This window comes from Heloderma suspectum, chromosome 8, assembly GCF_057233095.1.
Source record: "Heloderma suspectum isolate Gila_16-S chromosome 8, 16-S_ref, whole genome shotgun sequence".
Taxonomy (NCBI): Eukaryota; Metazoa; Chordata; class Lepidosauria; order Squamata; family Helodermatidae; genus Heloderma; species Heloderma suspectum.
In genome coordinates, this window is record NC_139465.1 from 2,788,721 (window position 1) to 2,806,190 (window position 17,470).

The following is a 17,470-nucleotide window of genomic DNA, read 5'->3' on the forward strand; positions in this document are numbered from 1 at the left end:
TCTGCAGGGAGGGGTGCGTCACTTCCGTGAGCTGTACGGCATCGAGCACAGGGGTGGGCAGAAGGAGATGTCCAGATGTTTGGGGCTTCATCTCCCAGAAGCCCCTGCAGAAGCCCTTGCCAGCAAGGTCAATGGGCAGGTATGCGGGGACCCGAAGTCCAGCATGTCTGGAGAGCTGCTTTCTACCCGCCCTGGTCTAGCACACTGCGGCACTAAATACACAGGTGGCTTTGACAGCACTGTAAACCCCCACCTCTGCAAGGAAACGCAGCGCTTCCCACCCCTTCTGATCCCTTTTAAGCAAGCGTGAACAGCAGGCTTTGCACGGAAAGGGTTCCAGAGTTCCTCATTAAGCTGGGATTTTAAGGGCATTTGATGACATCTGATGTCCCTTTTAACTGGATGGGGCTCTACATATTTCTTACTCATCTGTTCACTATTACGTTGTTGTTTTATCTGCTGATTCGTCTGCTCTTTTTGTTGTTTTTATTGTTCTTTGACATTGTGAGCCACCTGATGCCACACAGGGAAGGTGGCATATAACTCCCACAAACAGACAAACAAATCCGGAACCACACTGGAGCATTCTAAGGCCTCCTGTGAGGCTTTGGCAAGGCACTTTGCAGATAAAATTGATCAGATTAGGTGTGTTACTCTGCACACTGTGGATACAGTTAGTGAGCAAGAGGCGGCCTGTGGCAAACCGGTTTTGTGGGATCGGTTCCAGCTTCTTCCTCCTGATGAAGTGGACAAGGTGCTTTCATCTGTAAGGCCGACCACCTGCTTACTTGATCTTTGCCCATCTTGGCTCATTATGAGCTGCAGAGAGAGACTGGGTGAGGGGATCAAGGCGATGGTGAACGCCTCCCTTGAGGAGGGAGTGATGCCATCAGCCCTCAAGGAGGCAGTGATAAGACCGCTCTTAAAGAAGCCCTCCTTGGATCCTCAAGTTCTGAACAACTTTCACCCAGTCTCAAATCTGCCATTTTTGGGCAAGGTGATTGAGCGGGTAGTGGCGGTGGAGATGAAGGCACACTTGGAAGAAACAGATTATCTAGACCCATTTCAGTCGGGCTTCAGGCCTGGGCATGGGACAGAAACGGCCTTGGTCGCCTTGGTGGATGATATGAGGAGGGCTCTGGGTAGGGGTGAATGCTCCTTCCTTGTTCTCCTCGACCTCTCAGCGGCTTTTGATACCGTTGACCACGGTATCCTCCTGGACCGCCTGGAGGGGTTGGGCACTGGAGACACTGTATTGCGGTGGTTCCGGTCCTTCCTCTCCGGCAGGTACCAGAGGGTAGCACTGGGAGAGGAGGTTTCGGACCCGTGGCCACTTACTTGTGGGGTGCCACAGGGTTCCATCCTCTCCCCGATGCTATTTAACATCTATATGAAGCCACTGGGGGCTATCATCAGGAGGTTTGGGGTGCAGTGTCATCAATATGCGGATGACACGCAGCTCTACCTCTCATTCAAATCTTCACCAAGGTTGGCCGTAGAATCCCTGTCCAAATGTCTGGAGACGGTGAGTGGCTGGATGGGGAGGAATAAGCTGAAGCTGAACCCTGACAAGACCGAGGTACTTTTGGTGGGAGACAAGAGGAGGCTGGGGGATGTTGACCTGGTGTTGAATGGGGTACGGCTACCCTTGAAAGACCAGGTCCGCAGCCTGGGGGTCATTTTGGACTCCCAGCTGTCCATGGAGGCTCAGGTGTCAGCTGTGAGCCGGACAGCGCTGTATCAACTCCATCTGATACGGCGGCTGCGCCCCTTCCTTCCCGAACATCTGCTCCCATCGGTAGTACATGCCCTGGTCTCCTCTCGTTTGGACTACTGTAATGCGCTCTACGTGGGGTTACCCTTGAAGATGGTTCGGAAACTGCAGCTGGTACAGAACGCGGCGGCTCGCCTGATTAAAGGCAGCCGCCAGCGAGATCACATCACTCCAGTGCTGAAGGAGTTGCACTGGTTACCAGTTGTTTTCCGGGCCAAATTCAAGGTGTTGGTTTTACCTTTAAAACCCTATATGGTTCCGGCCCAGCCTATCTTAAGGAGCGCCTCCAGCAACACCAGACAGGCCGCTTAACAAGATCAGCCTCGGATGGCCTTCTCTCTGTCCCATCAGCCAGGACAGCTAGACTGGTGGGGACGAGGGAGAGGGCCTTCTCTGTGGTGGCCCCCACTCTGTGGAACTCCCTCCCTAGGGAACTCCGTCATGCCCCCTCTTTAATGAGCTTCCGTCGTGCATTAAAAACGTGGTTGTTCAGGCAGGCATTTGGGGTGGGCTAGGGTATTTAAAAAAAAAATTTTATGGTAAAATTTTATTGTTTTAAATTGTTTTATGGTGGGTTGTACATCGCCCAGAGTGGCTGGGTGACCAGTCAGATGGGCGATTAATAAATTTAATAAATAAATAAAATAAATAAATGGATTTCTGGCAGCAAGATGGAGAAAGGCTTTCACCTTCCAGAGACTTGGGGAAACTACAAGACTCAAAATAGGGGATCAGGAGCTGGATGAGCCTTCACCAACCTGGCACCCATCAGGTGTGCTGGACTACCACTCCCATGTGTTGTACAAGTTCTGCTGCTTGCCTCCATTCCCAGCATGTTGCCCTTTGTCTGGTTCCTCCCAGTGCAGTGGTGGTGGTGGTGCTGCGAATGTGACCTGCAAAATCTCAACTTAGCTTATTAACTGAAACCAATGCAAACCTCATCATCTTGCATCATTTGCTTTGGCTGCTTGCAGCATTTACAGGTGGGAAAACAGCAAGCCCCCCCTCCACTAACCCCCAGGCTAGAGGCTACTAGGAGGAGGGCCTCTTCTGCTGTGGCACCCTGGCTGTGGAATGAGCTCCCTAGTGAGGTTTGCCTGGCATCTACATTGTATTCCTTCCGGCGCCAGGTGAAGACCTTTTTATTTTCCCAGGCGTTTTAGCATTTTAGCTTTCTAGACTTTTAGCTTTGCTGTTTTAAATCTGTTTTAAATCTGGTTTTAATTTTTGTGAACCGCCTAGAGAGCTTCAGCTATTGGGCGGTATAGAAATGAAATAAATAACATAAAAATAAAATAAATAGTGATAAAGGGCTCAGGATTCAGGACCAGAAACTACTAACTCATGACACATAAATAATTATGAAGAGGGAGCCTCTGAGCATGTGTTGAATGTATTTCTCTCACCAAAGGACCGCAGCCCAGCCTGTTGCACAGAAGATGCGAGGTCTTGCATGATCTCAGTGCTTACAGCTTAGAAATTACGAGTCCCTTACTGTGTTGGGACCTTTGATCTCCTTCCCAATTTGACAATTCACAGCCAGCAGCAGAAACCGGAGTCTATTTCGCATACTCAGAGAGCAATTGCAGAACGAGGCCCCTGTCTCTCCCCGCCTCCCGCCTCCAAAGGCACCTGACTTGAGCATCACTTCCAGGCTTCTCTACGGATCCACCTGCATTTAATCCTGTGACGCACCAGGTAGATTGATCAGGCTCTGTTATTACTAAGCTAAGGTCCTGAGAATAGACTCTCCAGACAGATGCTGCCTCTCTCCGGGGATTTCCCTCTAGACTGGGAGAAGGCATCAAGGCGAAGTTCAGCATGCACCCACAATGGGTTCAATCCAGATCTAGGGGCATGCAGCTGGGCTAGCAGAAACAGACACCCCTGTCTCCACAGCAGCCCCTCCAGCCCTCTGAAAATGCTACATGGAGAGTTGGAGAACCCTGATGAATGGGGTGAGCTGCGGTACAGGAGGAAAGGGGATCTCCCAAAATGTGACAGAGGCACATTCCATGAGTGGAGCCCTTCTGTCCACAGAAGGCAGTTCCTGGATTCCACCCACTGCAAGGTAGGACTGTCCATTAATTGGGCCCCCTTAGGGCTCAACCTAGGCAGTTCAGTCCATCATAGCATCCCACAAGCAAAGAACAGGTACGAAAGTGCTCCAGATGACTTGAAAAAGTGATCCAAGCTGCATTTAGGAAGGCAAAATACCCACAAGAGTCACTAATAGGGCCATGATGTTTGATCAATTAATCTGTGAGCTTAATCAATTAAAATTAATTGGCTAAAAAGCTGCCCCAATTAGGCTGCTGCTTAAATTTAAAAAAAAATACAAGAGTTATAAATACTGCAGATGGCAAACACTAACATTAGGAGGCATTCCTGTTCTCTCACATAGGATGAAATGCCCCTTCTAAGATCATGTCTGCTTTGACACATTCGCGCATCCTCTAAAAACCAAGGAATTGTGCCTCTTGCTTCAAAAATATGGTTTTTACCCATATTTAAATTGGTGTTATTTTAATTGCTAGATTAATCAATCAAACAAAACTCATATGATTAATTTCTTTAATTGGGCGACAGCCAGTGAGCAATCTGACTTTGGGGTGAGGGAAAGAAGTCCTTCTCAATCACGACTGGAGCAATCGCACTCTGAGCACAGCAAAATTCATCCTGTGAATCTCCCACAAAGAAACTGTGCCGGGGATGCGTACTAACCATGACACTGTGGCAGAGAATAAATGAACGAAATCCATGACCAGCGCAAAGAAGGCTCTGCAGGACAAGTGCGGCTGCCTCCCCGCCGCTTTCCCCTCAAGCTGGTCCCTTGGAGCTCCCGCCCCTAGTGCCACATCCCCACGGAGAAACCGGCACCCTCTCCCATCTCTCTGCCTCTGTGGAAAGAAACGCAGCTGCCCAAGGAGGGTGTGCTGGCCAAAGCGGTGCTGCGCAGCAAACATCACATCATGGCACAGGGGCAGGGCCTCAGGCCCACAGGCCAGATGCAGCCCTCTGGGTTTTCGATTGTTTGGTGGTTTCCCAGCTTGTGCGCAGTTTTGCCCCCATTCTGAAAGGTTGAAATGCCTCTCCAAAGGCTCAGTTACTGGCAGGAAATATGCTGGCATTGCCCCCCCCCATCAGAATGTGCCTCCCCAGCTTCTCCAAATTGATTTTGACCCTCAGGCTGACAGATTCCACTCCCATGCCCTAGATGCTGCTGTTCTGCAGGTGAACAGCAGATCCATCTCTCTGCTCTGCGTCTGGCATGGACAGGCTGCAGTCAGTTCCTAATTCTCATGTCCTTCGCCTGGGTCTTCCCCATCGGGTGCAGTCTGGGCAGCAGAGCTGGAAACTGGGATTACAAACTCTTGCAGGTTTAGCCCCCTTAATTCATTTATTCAAAGGTGCACATGGGCCTCTCCCATCCCCAAAGTCAGGGAGAGCAGCAGCTAAGTTCAGAATCTTAATCCTTCAACTGGTTTAACCGGGTCTGCAAAATCCAGCCCACACACGGCAGTCTCAGGTGCTTCTGGAAGAGGCTCAGGCTTTGGCAAGTCTTCTACATGTGTCCATGATGGCCAGGCAACCATCACAAACACACCCTGTCAAGCGCACAGCCCTACACCAATATTGTGGCACGAAGATGGAACTGCTGGGAGTGGGCCTTCCACCAGTGTTCAAGGTGGTGCTAAGATGGCCTTCCTCAACCTGGTGCCCTCCAGATGCTTGGGACTTCAATTCCCATCAGCCCCAGCCATCATGGCCAATAGCCAGGAATCCTGGCAGTTGTCATCTGAAGTATCTGTAGGGCTCCAGGTTGAGGAAGGCTGTCTTAGCACCACCCTGAATACTGACACAGGACGGGCTCCTAGCAGGTCCGGGAAAGGCTGTGCGAAGATCAAGGGAAGAAGACAGTCACCTGCAGGGTAGGGCCCAAACTGGCAAGACCAGCACCTGTGCCCAAAAGATGAGGAGGGGGAGCTGGGCGGCTGTTGCAGCACTGGCACCATGTGCTCCAAGCACCCCTCCCTCATCAGGAGTCGGGCCACTCTGTTCCGGATCGTAGAACACCATGTAAGCCTGGTGACCTGCCTAGCATCTCCATCATACACACATACATACATACACGTGCGCAGGCACACGCACACACACACATGTCCGCTTTGCCTGGCATCCAGCTCCGACCACCCATTTGCACAAGACTTGGCCTACCTCCATCCACTGCCCCTGGGACTGCATGAGGAGCACCACACAGGGGTCCGATTTGTTGAGCGTGTCTCGGTCGAGGAGGTGTTTACAGCTGACCCGCAGCTCCACCTTCGAGACGCAGGTGGCAGAGACAACACCCAGGTTGGCCTGGGATGCCGGGTCCAACAACTCATTCATCCTCAGCGGGGTGGAGGATCCTCGCTCGGTGGCTGCAGCAGGGAGCAACGGCGGGACACGGGGACTCAAGGGCTTGGGGAGCAGGCAGCATCCACGGCAGACCCGGGGCTGCTGATCACACTGCCTGGCCCCTGCGTGGCACAGCCAAGGAGTCCAGCTCGCTTTCAGCACCGGGGAGTAGCCAGCTCCTGGCAGCACCCTGGGAGGACAGCGGAGTTTTGTCTACAGGGTCTGCGTGGTCAATGCCATCCCCAAAGCACGCACAGGGGGCGCTGCCACTTTCTTCGTTGGCCAAGCCAGGCAGCTGCCAAATGAACCTAATTACGAGGGTTTCCTCCTTGCAAATTAAAAAGAGGTGGTTTGTTCTTCTTCTTCCTCTCCCGGATGCTGGATCCAAGTCAGCCTCCCTCTTGTTGCTGGCACAGATCTAACCTGGGTGCATCTGCGCTCTGGCTTTCCCTGGAGGAATTTGGGGGTGGGGAGGAGGTGGCAGCTTTGTCTGCTGGCTTGTGTCAGTCTTTGGAACTTCAGAGAAGAATGGGGAGGGGGAGAAGCGATGGGGTTCCTCTTCTAAGTCACTTAGAGCAGAAGTAACCCAGCTGTTTCCTGGATTTCTGGATGCTGGGTTGGTACAACCAGAGATGGGGCACAGATTTCACCTGCAGATCCACCACCAGAGGAAGCGTCAATTGTGCCACGGCCCCGGTCTTCTTTGCCTCTGCTCAGGCAGAAAAAGAAACGTCAGCCCCAGTCTCCTGTGTCTTTGTGCAAGAACGAGTGGAGCGGTTTACCCTGGCATGGAGGGTGGCCACATCACTAAGAAAGATGCCTGCAGGATAGAAAAAGGGACACAGACTAGATGGATGGACAGCTTGCATCGTAAAAAAATCCAGGAATTACCAACAGCTTAGAACATAAATAGAGCCCTACTGGATGAGACCATCAGGTGCAGGACCCTACTTTCTGTGGTGGCCACCCAGGTGCTTCCAGGAAGCCCAAATTGCCCTCTCCATGAACTGGCATTCAGAAGCATGCTGTCTCTGCATTTGTGGGCACATTCAGAATTTTAAGGAAGTGTCATGGACACTGTCACAAGATGGCTGCAATGGGGGTTGCCCATTCGTAAAATGGCTGCTGTAGTGGGCATAGCAAGTCATGCAGCATCCATTTCACAGAGCCAAACTGGCGAGGCTAAAAGTCAAGCAACTTGCCCAAGAACCTGAGTATAAGGCAGAGGTTGGGTCTGAGCTCCAGAATGCAAAACCATGCTGTTGAACACATTGTTTTCTGCTCTAACGTTTCACAGAAATGCAAGCCAATTGATTTCCCCAAATCATCTCTGAAGTTAATGTATTGCACTAACTCTCCAAATTAGTAGGCAGATCACCCCCAATTTGTATATAAGAACCCCACACTGCAAACACACAAAAAACACACACACTCTCAGGATGCCCCCCCCCCCCAATGCATTCTGTCTCTTCCTCTACATTACCCTAAAATCAGGGGTGGCTGGTGACCTTATTGGCCACCAAGGGAGGTGTCTGTGGGTTCCATGGCACCCCTGGGGCCCATGATGGGGACCCCAGCTATACAGCTGTTATGACTAATGGCTGATATTGTGTCACAGATGGTAAATAAAATTCATGCAAGTGTTCTGGTTCATTGCAGCCAAGTTGCAAGAGCAGAATGTAGAGCCTCTGCTGCAAGTCTTCCAGAATCAGGGTGTGTGTGTGTGTGTGTGTCTTTCTTGTGCAGGCACCATGTGGCTATGCCATGTCAGAGCATCCACACCAACCATCACCATCTCGATCTCGGAGTTGGCCTTTTCCTCTCCATCTGCTCCACAGGGTGCAGTCCTATGCAGATTTAGACAGAAAAAAGTCCTAGCTGGCTGGGGAATGCTGGGAGTTTCAGGACTTGCTTCTGTCTAAATCTGCATAGGATAGCACCCTTAGAGTTGGTGAATGGATACAAGACAGCATTTTACTCATCCAGCCAGCTCAGTCAGGGGACCATGACTGTTGTATGAACAGCCAGCAAACCCCAGATCCTGCTTGACTTGGCCCATAACAAAAGAAAGTGCTCTTCTTCACATGATGAATTCATGGAACCTATGGAACTCACTGCCACTTGATTTGGCAACAGCCATAAGGTTAGATGGCTTTCAGAGGGGAACTGGACAGATCCATGGAGGAGCCCTCTGTCAGTGGCCATTGGCCATGACAGCTAAGGGGAGCCTCCAGGGTCAGAACAGTTTACCACATTGAATACCAGTTGCTTGGGAGCAACTACAAGAGCGGACCCTTGCCTTCATGCCCTGCTCTGGAGCATCCCAGAGGCATCTGTTCACCCTTGTAGGAAGGGCTAGATCAGGGGTGGGCAATTTGTGGCCCTCCAGAAGTTTTGGCCTGGAACTCCCATCAGCCCTAGCCAGCATAGCCAATGGCAAGGGGTCATGGGAGTTGTAGGCCAAAAGATCTGGAGGGCCACAAGCTGCCCACACCTGGGCTAGATGGACCTTTGGTCTGATCCAGCAGGGCTCTTACATCCTTACCCTGCCAGATTCTTCCCTGGCTGGCTCTTTCCTGGCCCACCAAGTTCTCATAAGAACCACCCTGCTCTGTTTTCTTGCAACAACATAAGAACATAAGAGCCCTGCTGGATCAGACCAAGGGTCCATCTGTTCACACAGTGGCCAACCAGCTGCCCATGGGAAACCTACAGGCGGGATGTGACCCTCCCACCCATGTTCCCAAGCAACTGGTGTACATAGGCTCACTGCCTCTGGTACTGGAGGTCGCATAGAGCCATCAGGACTAGTCGCCATCGACAGCCTTCTCCTCCATGAACTTGTCTAAGCCCCTTTTAAAGCCATCCAAATGGGTGGCCATCGCTACATCCTGTGGTAGTAAATTCCATAGTTTAACTATGCGCCACATGAAGGAGTCCTTCCTTTTATCTGTCTCGAATCTCCTACCAATCAGCTTTATGGGATGACCCCACTGGGTTCTTGCATTATGAGGGAGAAAAATGTCTCCCAGGTGCTCTGGCTCAGGCACCACCTTCCTGGCCCTGGGCACACTGCGCTCCACTCCAGGCTGGGGCAAGAATGTTTGAAGTCCAAAACTGGCCACCTGCCCTCCGCCACCACCTCCAAATAATGCACCTATGTAGATGCCAGGCATAATCACACAAAGAGATGAGGAGGACACAGCACAGCCCCAGACATGTTCTCATGCTGGGCTCTGTAGTGGCACACCTCGCTTTGTGCGCCAGAGGCAGCGCATGTTCGCCGAGAGAGAGCTAATGCTCAAAGGAGCTTCCTGGGAGGACTTCACTGGGCGCCTGGCCAGTGGACCCTCCATCTGATCCTGCAGGGCTCTTCCTCTCATGGCAGTGTCTCCTCCCTGGGTACTGTGGATCTGCCAGGATCTACCCCCTCACCTGAGAACCTGGGCATGGCTTAGCCCTTCTCCCTTGCAAAAGTGGTGGCTGTTCTGTGGGCAGTGAGTGGTGAAGGGCAGCAGCAGCCCTTTCATTGGGGGGGGGCGGGCTTTCCTCATGGCCGCTGCTGGGCCTTGTTTCGACATTTGTTGCTGTTCTATGAGGTTACGTAACTGGGCATGCGGTGCCAGAGGGATTTAGAAAAAAGGGGCTGAGCTGTGGCTGAAATTAAACTGGGAAGGGGAAGGAAGGTAGGAAGGGAGGGAAGGAAGGAAGGAAACAGAAGGGAAAAAGGGAGATGAAGGGAAAAGGGAGACAAAGGGAAAGGGAAAAAAGAAATAGAAAGGGAAGGAAGGAAGGAAGGAAGGAAGGAAGGAAGGAAGGAAGGAAGGACATTTCAAACGTCTCATCATGAAGGTGAGCCAGATGAGGGCTGTAGCAATTGCCATTGGGACCCCACCCCACCCTGTGGCCACTGCTTCAGTGCCTTGATGGAAGGAGGGGAGACATAAAAAGAGCCCTGTGAGGTCGCCCTGAAGACCCACCAAGTCCAGCGCCCTGCTTCTTATGCCGGCCACCAGACGCCTCTGGGGCCACGGCCCTCTTACTGAGCTTCTGGGCTGCCCGGAGGCATCCAGTTGGCCAGTGTGTAAAGCAGGGTGCTGGACCCGGCGGACCTCCTCTGGGCACCCTCACAGGGCTCTCCGGCTGATGCTCCCCAGCAACCGCTGTTCGTGGCCGCACTGCTTGGGGGACACAGGTGCTGCACACGCAGCGGGCCATGTTGGAGCAGGAGAGCGTGGAGGAGCACCGCCGCGAGCACGGACTGCTCCACCTGGACAGGTATCTCCCCCGCCCCCCGCACGTGAGGCAGCTACCTGAGCAGGCTTCCGTGCTGCTCTCCGGGCTTTGGAAAGGCTGGGACTCTGGGGCGAGGGCCCTGCCTGCCACTTTCTCCCTCACAGCTGGAGTGGGGGCAGCAAGGTCACCAGGGAGAAGTCCTCAGGAGAAGTTCTTTCCTCAAAATGGGGAGGACAAGAGGGGAGCTGCTGCTTCCTCCAGAATCCAGACAGCGCTCAGCGCTGGGCTGTCCCTGTTCATTCCTGTTTATTCTTTCCGGGCGGGTGGGGGTGGGGCGGCTGTTGCAAATTAGCTGCCAAGGCCCAAACCAGAACAAGTGCTGCGTTCCGGTGTTTGAGTGCATCACTCTCTCCATTGTGAGAGCAAGATTGGCCTCTTTGTGGCTTTTATTTCTGCCCATTTTGCCAGAGCAGAAACCCAGGTTCTGTTACACAGAACTCAAAACTTCTTCTGGCAAAACAGCTCATTTCTGGGCTCCAGGAAACTCCAGATGCTGGACCCTGGCACTGCTGGGAAGTGGAGAGCAGCAGGGGGTCCCCACACTGGGGAGGAAGTGTGTGTGGGGGTCTTTTCCCTTGCCAGGCGCTTAATTGCACACAGCTGCTGCCTGGATTTGTCGGTGCCTCCGGATTGACAAGGAGACTTTTCAGTGCACGCATCTCTCCCCACATACAGCACACATTAGCTGGCACACAGTGATGTCATGTGCATATGATTGTATGCATGCACATCCAGACACACTAGTGTGCATGCATGCTCCGCCGCCACAATCCCCGTGTAACACACATGCACACAGAGATGATCATGTATGCATGCGTCTGTCAACATCCCCACAAGCCTGCCTGGTTCTTAAGCTTGTTGGCTTCTTCTTCTAATCCCCAATGGGGAAAGATGCATTTATGAGATACAAGCGTAAAGTCAAAGCTACTTAGGATGTAGAATAAAACATTCATCAAGCTATGGATTGCATTCTTTGACATTACACGTTCACGCAGAATTGTGTATTCCAACATAGATGCACACATTCATGTCTGTTTCTGTCATATGCCTCTTTTCCAGATCTGGTATTCTTCCTTTCTCAGTGTCTCTCTCACACACATACACACAAGCTTGAACACCTTGATGTGTGAAGAGTGGTGAGTTTGTTTTGCTCCATGTGAACATATTGGCAAGATGATGTGCGTATCTGCTTTCCAGCATGCTGCCACTCACAGCATGTATACAGTGTTTTACAGTGTCTACAGTTTCCCAGACACAACAACAGCAATACCTTAAAAAGTTGGCCCTCCAGTCATTGGCACAGGCACACAGAATGTCTGGGAACACACCCTTGTCCACACTGGTACACACGCACAGAGGTGCCACACATCGATACAAACATTTCCTTGGTTCGCGTGCAGAGTTCCAGCACCCTAACACAATTCTCAGGACACACATCAGCCACACCACAAAGGCAGGCACAAAACCTGTGGGCTGGTGGTAGTGCTCTTACTTGCATACAAGAAGGCAGGCATGTGCCCCGTGCCCCAGCATCTACACTCTTCTGTGTCACACGCCTAGACCTTGGGTCCACATGTACACCCATGCGGAGTTCCCTTGCACACAGGTGTACTGCTGCCGCTGGAGCCCTCCTTTTCTTGCATGCCCGGTGGAGCTGGGGCGAGTTCGGGGGGGGGGGGCCACAGTGGCTGCCCTTTTACCCCAGCAGCTCCTCTTGCTAAAGTCCCCTGCAGGAGGGTTGAGCCCTTCCCCCTCTCAGCACTGCCCAAGCTGGGCATCTCCCCCCCCCCGCCACCTGCTTCCCTCTGCTCCCCCTCCCCAGGAAACAAAGTCTGACCGCCTGCGGGGACGCCCTCTGCCCATCAGCTGCCTCCCTGGCTGCCCCACTCACCCGCTGCTTGGTCCGGCTGCCCGCGCCGCAGCGTCCCCCTCGCAGCCGGTCCGGCGCGCACTGGAGCCTGCGCCGCGCGCCGCGCGCTCCGCCGCCGCCTCCGCCGCCTCCGCCTGCTGCCTGCGCCTCTCCAGCAGCGGAGCCCGAAGAAGAGCCAGCCGCGGCGGCGGCGACTCGGGGATTAACTGCTTCGGTGCCAGCCCGTCCGAACACGTGCCAGTTTCTCAGGAAGGCGGGCGGGAGGACCAGTCCGTCCGGGCAGGGGCCTCCCCGGGGGGCTAGACGCGTCCCGCGACGATCCCGGAGAGACGCCACCCACCCCCAGGGCCCATTTCCAGCAACTTTCCGCCCGGACCTGAAAGCGGGCTGCCACGGAGAGCAAACGAAGCCTTCTCTCCTCGGGAAGGCCCCGCTGTCCCTCGCTATTTTGCCGAGGCGAAAGGGAGGGAAAGAAGGGAGGGAAAGGAAGGATTCTCCTTCTGCTGTTTCCACTCAGTTGCAACGAGTAGCAGAAATGAATCGGGGCCGCGACCCTGCTGGGGTGGGGTGGGGTGGGGTGGGGTGGGGTGGGGGGCCACACTTCCACCCCACAGAGGAGACCCCCGCCTGCTCCGGAGCCATGGCCCCCCGTGGGCCTGAAGCCACCGCCCCCAGGCACCCCGCTTTGCGCGCCCGAGCGGGGCAAGGCCCCCAGCCCCCCTGAACCCCCGTGGCGGACTCGGCACCAAGGCCTCGCGCGCGGGGCAGGGCGGCGGTCGGGCGCTCCGGGCTCCTGCCCCGCGGCGAAGAGCGGCCCCCGGCGCGGGGCCCGCTGGCTCCGCTTCCTTCCGGCGGCGCCCGGCCCACCCCGGGGAGCCTGCGGCCGCTCGCGCCTCTGGCCCCTTCGGCGCCAGGCAGCTCGGAGGAAGCGCCTCCGCGGGCCCGGGCGCCGCCGCTGTCCTGGCCGCAGCTTCCCCGCCTCGGCTCTGGCCCGGGCCGAGCGCGTCGCGCCTCTGGCTCCCTCTGTGGCGCGCGCTCGCCCGAGAGCGCCGCACCTCGCTTCTCTGCCCGGGGGAGGCTCTCGTGCCCCAGCCAGCGGGATGCGCGTTTCTGCGGGGAATGCGGCCCGTGTGCAGCCCCTTCTCCGCCGGGATGCTGCTGGGCAAGGCGCGGGTGCAGAGGAGCCCGGGCTCGCGTGGTCAAGCGCGGCAGCCTGGGACTAGCGGGACACGGACCCCTTCTGCTGCCCCCCCCCCCGAATCCCCTGTTCCCGCTGAGCTGAGCTGAGCTTCAGTCCTCACAGTCGCTGGGGGAAATGGATTCCCCCCAAACCACACCGCACGCATCATTCAGAGCTGGATAGATCAGGGGCCCCAACCCCTGCGGGTTAAGAACAGAAGAGGAGCCCTGCTGGATCAGACCACGGTCCAGCTCGTCCACCATTCTGTTCCCACAGTGGCCAACCAGCTGCCTGTGGGGAACCCACAAGCAGGACATGCGGGCAACAGCACCCTCCGGCCCATGTTCCCCAGCAACTGGTGTACATAGGCATACTGCCTCTGATAGTGGAAGGTCACATATTGCCATCAGGACTTGTAGCCCCTGAAAACCTCCTCCAGGGTTTCGTCCAACCCCCTTCTAAAGCCATCCAAATGGGTGGCCATCACTACACCCTGTGGAACCGAATGCCATAGCTTAACAATGCGCTGTGTGAAGAAGCCCTTCCTTTTCTCTGTCCTGGATCTCCCAGCAATCATCTCCATGGGATGGCCCCTTTGGGTTCTAGTATCATGAGAGAGGGAGAAAAATGTCTCCCTTTTCACTTTCTCCACACCAGGCATAATTTTGTACACCTCTATCATGTCTCCCCTTACTGGCCTTTTTTTCTAAGCTAAACAATCCCAGCTGCTGTAACCTTTCCTCAGAGGGAGTTGCTCCAGCCCCTTGATCATTTCAGTGGCCCTTTTCAGACTCCACAATATTCTTGTCTAGGCGCAGTGACCAGAACAGTTGGTGGGCACATCTGGAATTTTGAGAGTGTTGTGGGTGCTCTCACAAAATGGCTGCCATGGGGGTGCCTTGGCCATTCGTAAAATGGCTGCCATGGTAGAAATGGCCAGTCACAAAGGGCTCATTTCACAGAAAGCAAACTGGTGAGACTAAAAGAAAAGTAACTTGCAGAGTTATAACATGGCAACCAGCACTGGAGGTCCAGTAGCCTGCAAGCAACAGATGCATAAATCTGGCTGCATCTTCTGGGGTGAGCTGGTCTGCCCCACAATTTATCTGAAGAGGATTCCCTCAGCAAAGCACAGCTCTGCGATGTTAGTATGAACACTTTAAATCTGGCCCTCGGCTAAGCACCACACACCAGCACCCCTTTGCAACCTACTGCATCTTCATGAGCACACGCACCAGTCTAACCTGCGTTGTAGTCATGGGCGCACACGTGCACAGATTTAGGCTCTTTTTAAATGATGAAATTAGCCAATATTTTGAGGTATTTGCAATGCAAATGCACCGGATGAGCACCTCAATGTAGGACAACATTTGTGGGCGCTAATCCCCTCCTTGCTGGCAGAAGCAGCCCCCTGTCTCTTGGTTCAGCATGGCATTCGCAGGATGATGTGGGCTGGGGGGGGGGATTTCACACAGTGAGGTTCATGTGTGCCTCCCTGCACCAAGCTGGGAGCCACCATGCCCTGATATGGAGAAGGAACTTGATGGAGCAGGAAGGAACGGAAAAAGGGGGAAACCAGGCATAGGGTTCCATTCTAGAGTCAACCGTGGAGGCTGCACAGGGCTCTGCATGCCGAATTGGAACTGCGGGCAGCATGTTCTGTGCCCCTGCATTATAGACTCTCTGGAGGGCTCTGGACAAGTTCGAGAGGGAGGAGAGGTGACATGTTGGGCTCCCGTTGCAACATGGGAGGCTGCCTTATACAGACTCAGAGCATTGGTCCACCTAGCTCAGTATTCTTGACACCAGGGGTGCAGAACCTCAGGCTTGCAAGCCAAATCAGGACCTCTGGGGTTCCCTGGGGCCACGCCCCTTTCCCCAACCACCTTCTGTTTGGTGGTTTCCCAGCCTTTGAGCATGTTTCCCCCCATTCTACAAGGTTGAAACATCTCTCCTAAGGCTGAGTTGCTGGCAGTTAAGAGCTTTAAGCTACAATATCCTGGTATTTTCTGCATTTGGGCTCCGCTCCCTCTTGCTTTTGGCCACTGCCTCCCACGGGAACGCAGCCACCGAGAGCTTCTTGGAAGAGGAATTTGGCCCTTGGGCTGAAAGATGTTCTGCATCCCTGGTCTACACTGAAGGGAAGCAGCTCTCCAGGGTGACAGGGAGGGTGCCCCAGCCCTACCTGAAGATGCTGGGGGTCAAACCTGGGATGCCTTTTGCATGCCAAGAAGGTGCACTACTGGTGAGCTACAGCCCATCAATATAAAGGGCCCAGTGGGAACTGATTGCAGGAGGTTGTCTCCTAAACTGAAAGGACACTGAAACCTGATCCTACAACATGATGCAGGGAAATAGCTGCAGAGATCAATGGAACCCACTTCCCCTTAATAGGTTTAGGGTCAAGGAAGGTGTTAACCTTATTTCTGGGTCCCTTTCTTGCCAGCTGCTAAAGGAAGTTGAATGCAAGGGCTCCAAGGGTTCTTGCAAGGCCTTCAAGCTAGTCAGGAAAGACAGAAATGGGAGCAGGTGGATGGCTGGAAGGAACCAGGCAGCAACTGTCCCCTGAAGACCTCAAGAATGAGGATGTTGTCCTGCCAGTACCAGAGACAGTATCCTGGCCACTGGTCTGGTGCCTGGGTGTGCAGTTCTGTTTGGCAGGGACCCATTCTCCCTAAACCTATATATGTGGGGACTGGCTGTGGTTAAATGGTAGTGAGAGAACAATACTCTGCATGTGCTCAGAGGTCCTCTTGTCTTGAGCCCACCTTGCAAGTGCATGTGTGTGTGGTGGGTGAGGGGAGAATCCTAGTAAATGCACAGCAATGACTAGGCAAGTCCTGGAGATGAAACTCAGTTATGGTGCCTGCTGCCTGACTCTGGCTTCCTGCCACCACGGGGTGGCGGTGGAGTGAGGTGGGGGTGGGGGGACGTGGCAGGTCTGCAGTGCTTCCCTCTCTCCCGGAGGGCCCTGCGCTAGGCTGCCACTGCCCTCTGCTGGGCGCTGTTGATGCTGGCTAGAAAGGAGCCCGAGTCAGACAAAGAAGAGGTTCGGTCAGCACCGACCGCCAGCACACCTGAGCAGGTCCCAAATATGCCACTGCTGGCATCCTTGCAAAGGAGGGGACCCTGCATTCTTAGGCCTGATTCTGATATTTTACATCACTGTTACCACCACCTTAGGTACACAGGAGGAGAGAAACTGCCTGAGACAGAGTCAAACCCTTCGTCCATCTAGCCCAGTACTGCTGACACTGACTGGCAGCAGCAGCTCTCCAGGACTGCGGGTGGGAACGTTTCCAGCCCTACCTGGGGGTGCCGGGGATTGAACCTGGGACCTTCTGCACGCCAAGCAGGGGCTCCGCCACCGAGCTATGCTGCTTCCCACATTCCAGGACCCTCGGCAGCCCTCAGCTGGCATGAACAAGCCCCCACGGCACTCAGCAGGATTCTGACAGCAGCCCTTCTTGGGCTTTCTCTGCTTTTGCCTCAGTTTCCTGAACCCCAGACCTCTTACTCTCTGTCAGAAGTCCGCTCGTGTCGAGTCCCGGGGCTACTGGGACTGTGAGACAGGAGGATGTTGCCAGTTTCAAGCCTCCAGCCACTGGATGTTCTTAGTCAACCCACCCTCTCTCTCTCTCTCTCTCTCTCTCTCTCTTTCCCTCTCTCTCAGCCTCTCTCTTCCCTATTTGCAATATACCTGCCTACCTTACAGGGTTGCTGTATGGTATTCTCCCAATAAACCCATATTTGCCAACTGCAGAGGGGCCCCCACTACCCCACCCCACCCCGGTGCTCAGTCCATTCTTCCTCCCTCTTGTCAAGCCTGCTACAATACAAGGCATGTGACAGGCCTGGATAGGGACATTGTGAGAAGCCTCTTCAGAAATGTCAGTGGGCTTTGGAAGAGAAGAAAGAAGTAACCTGGGACATCTGTAAGGAGTGGGAC

General features: G+C 54.2%; 1 protein-coding gene across 1 annotated transcript in view; it reads right to left on the minus strand.

The window, feature by feature from the left end:
* CPNE7 (copine 7) overlaps nt 1-6,595 on the minus strand; it is a 42,421-nt gene extending 35,826 nt beyond the window's left edge. Inside the window, exon 1 of the mRNA XM_084812697.1 lies at nt 5,993-6,595. Coding sequence (XP_084668823.1) covers nt 5,993-6,166 — 174 coding nt within the window. The 5' untranslated portion in view covers nt 6,167-6,595. The remainder of the gene's footprint in view (nt 1-5,992) is intronic.
* Nucleotides 6,596-17,470: the final 10,875 nt, after the last annotated feature.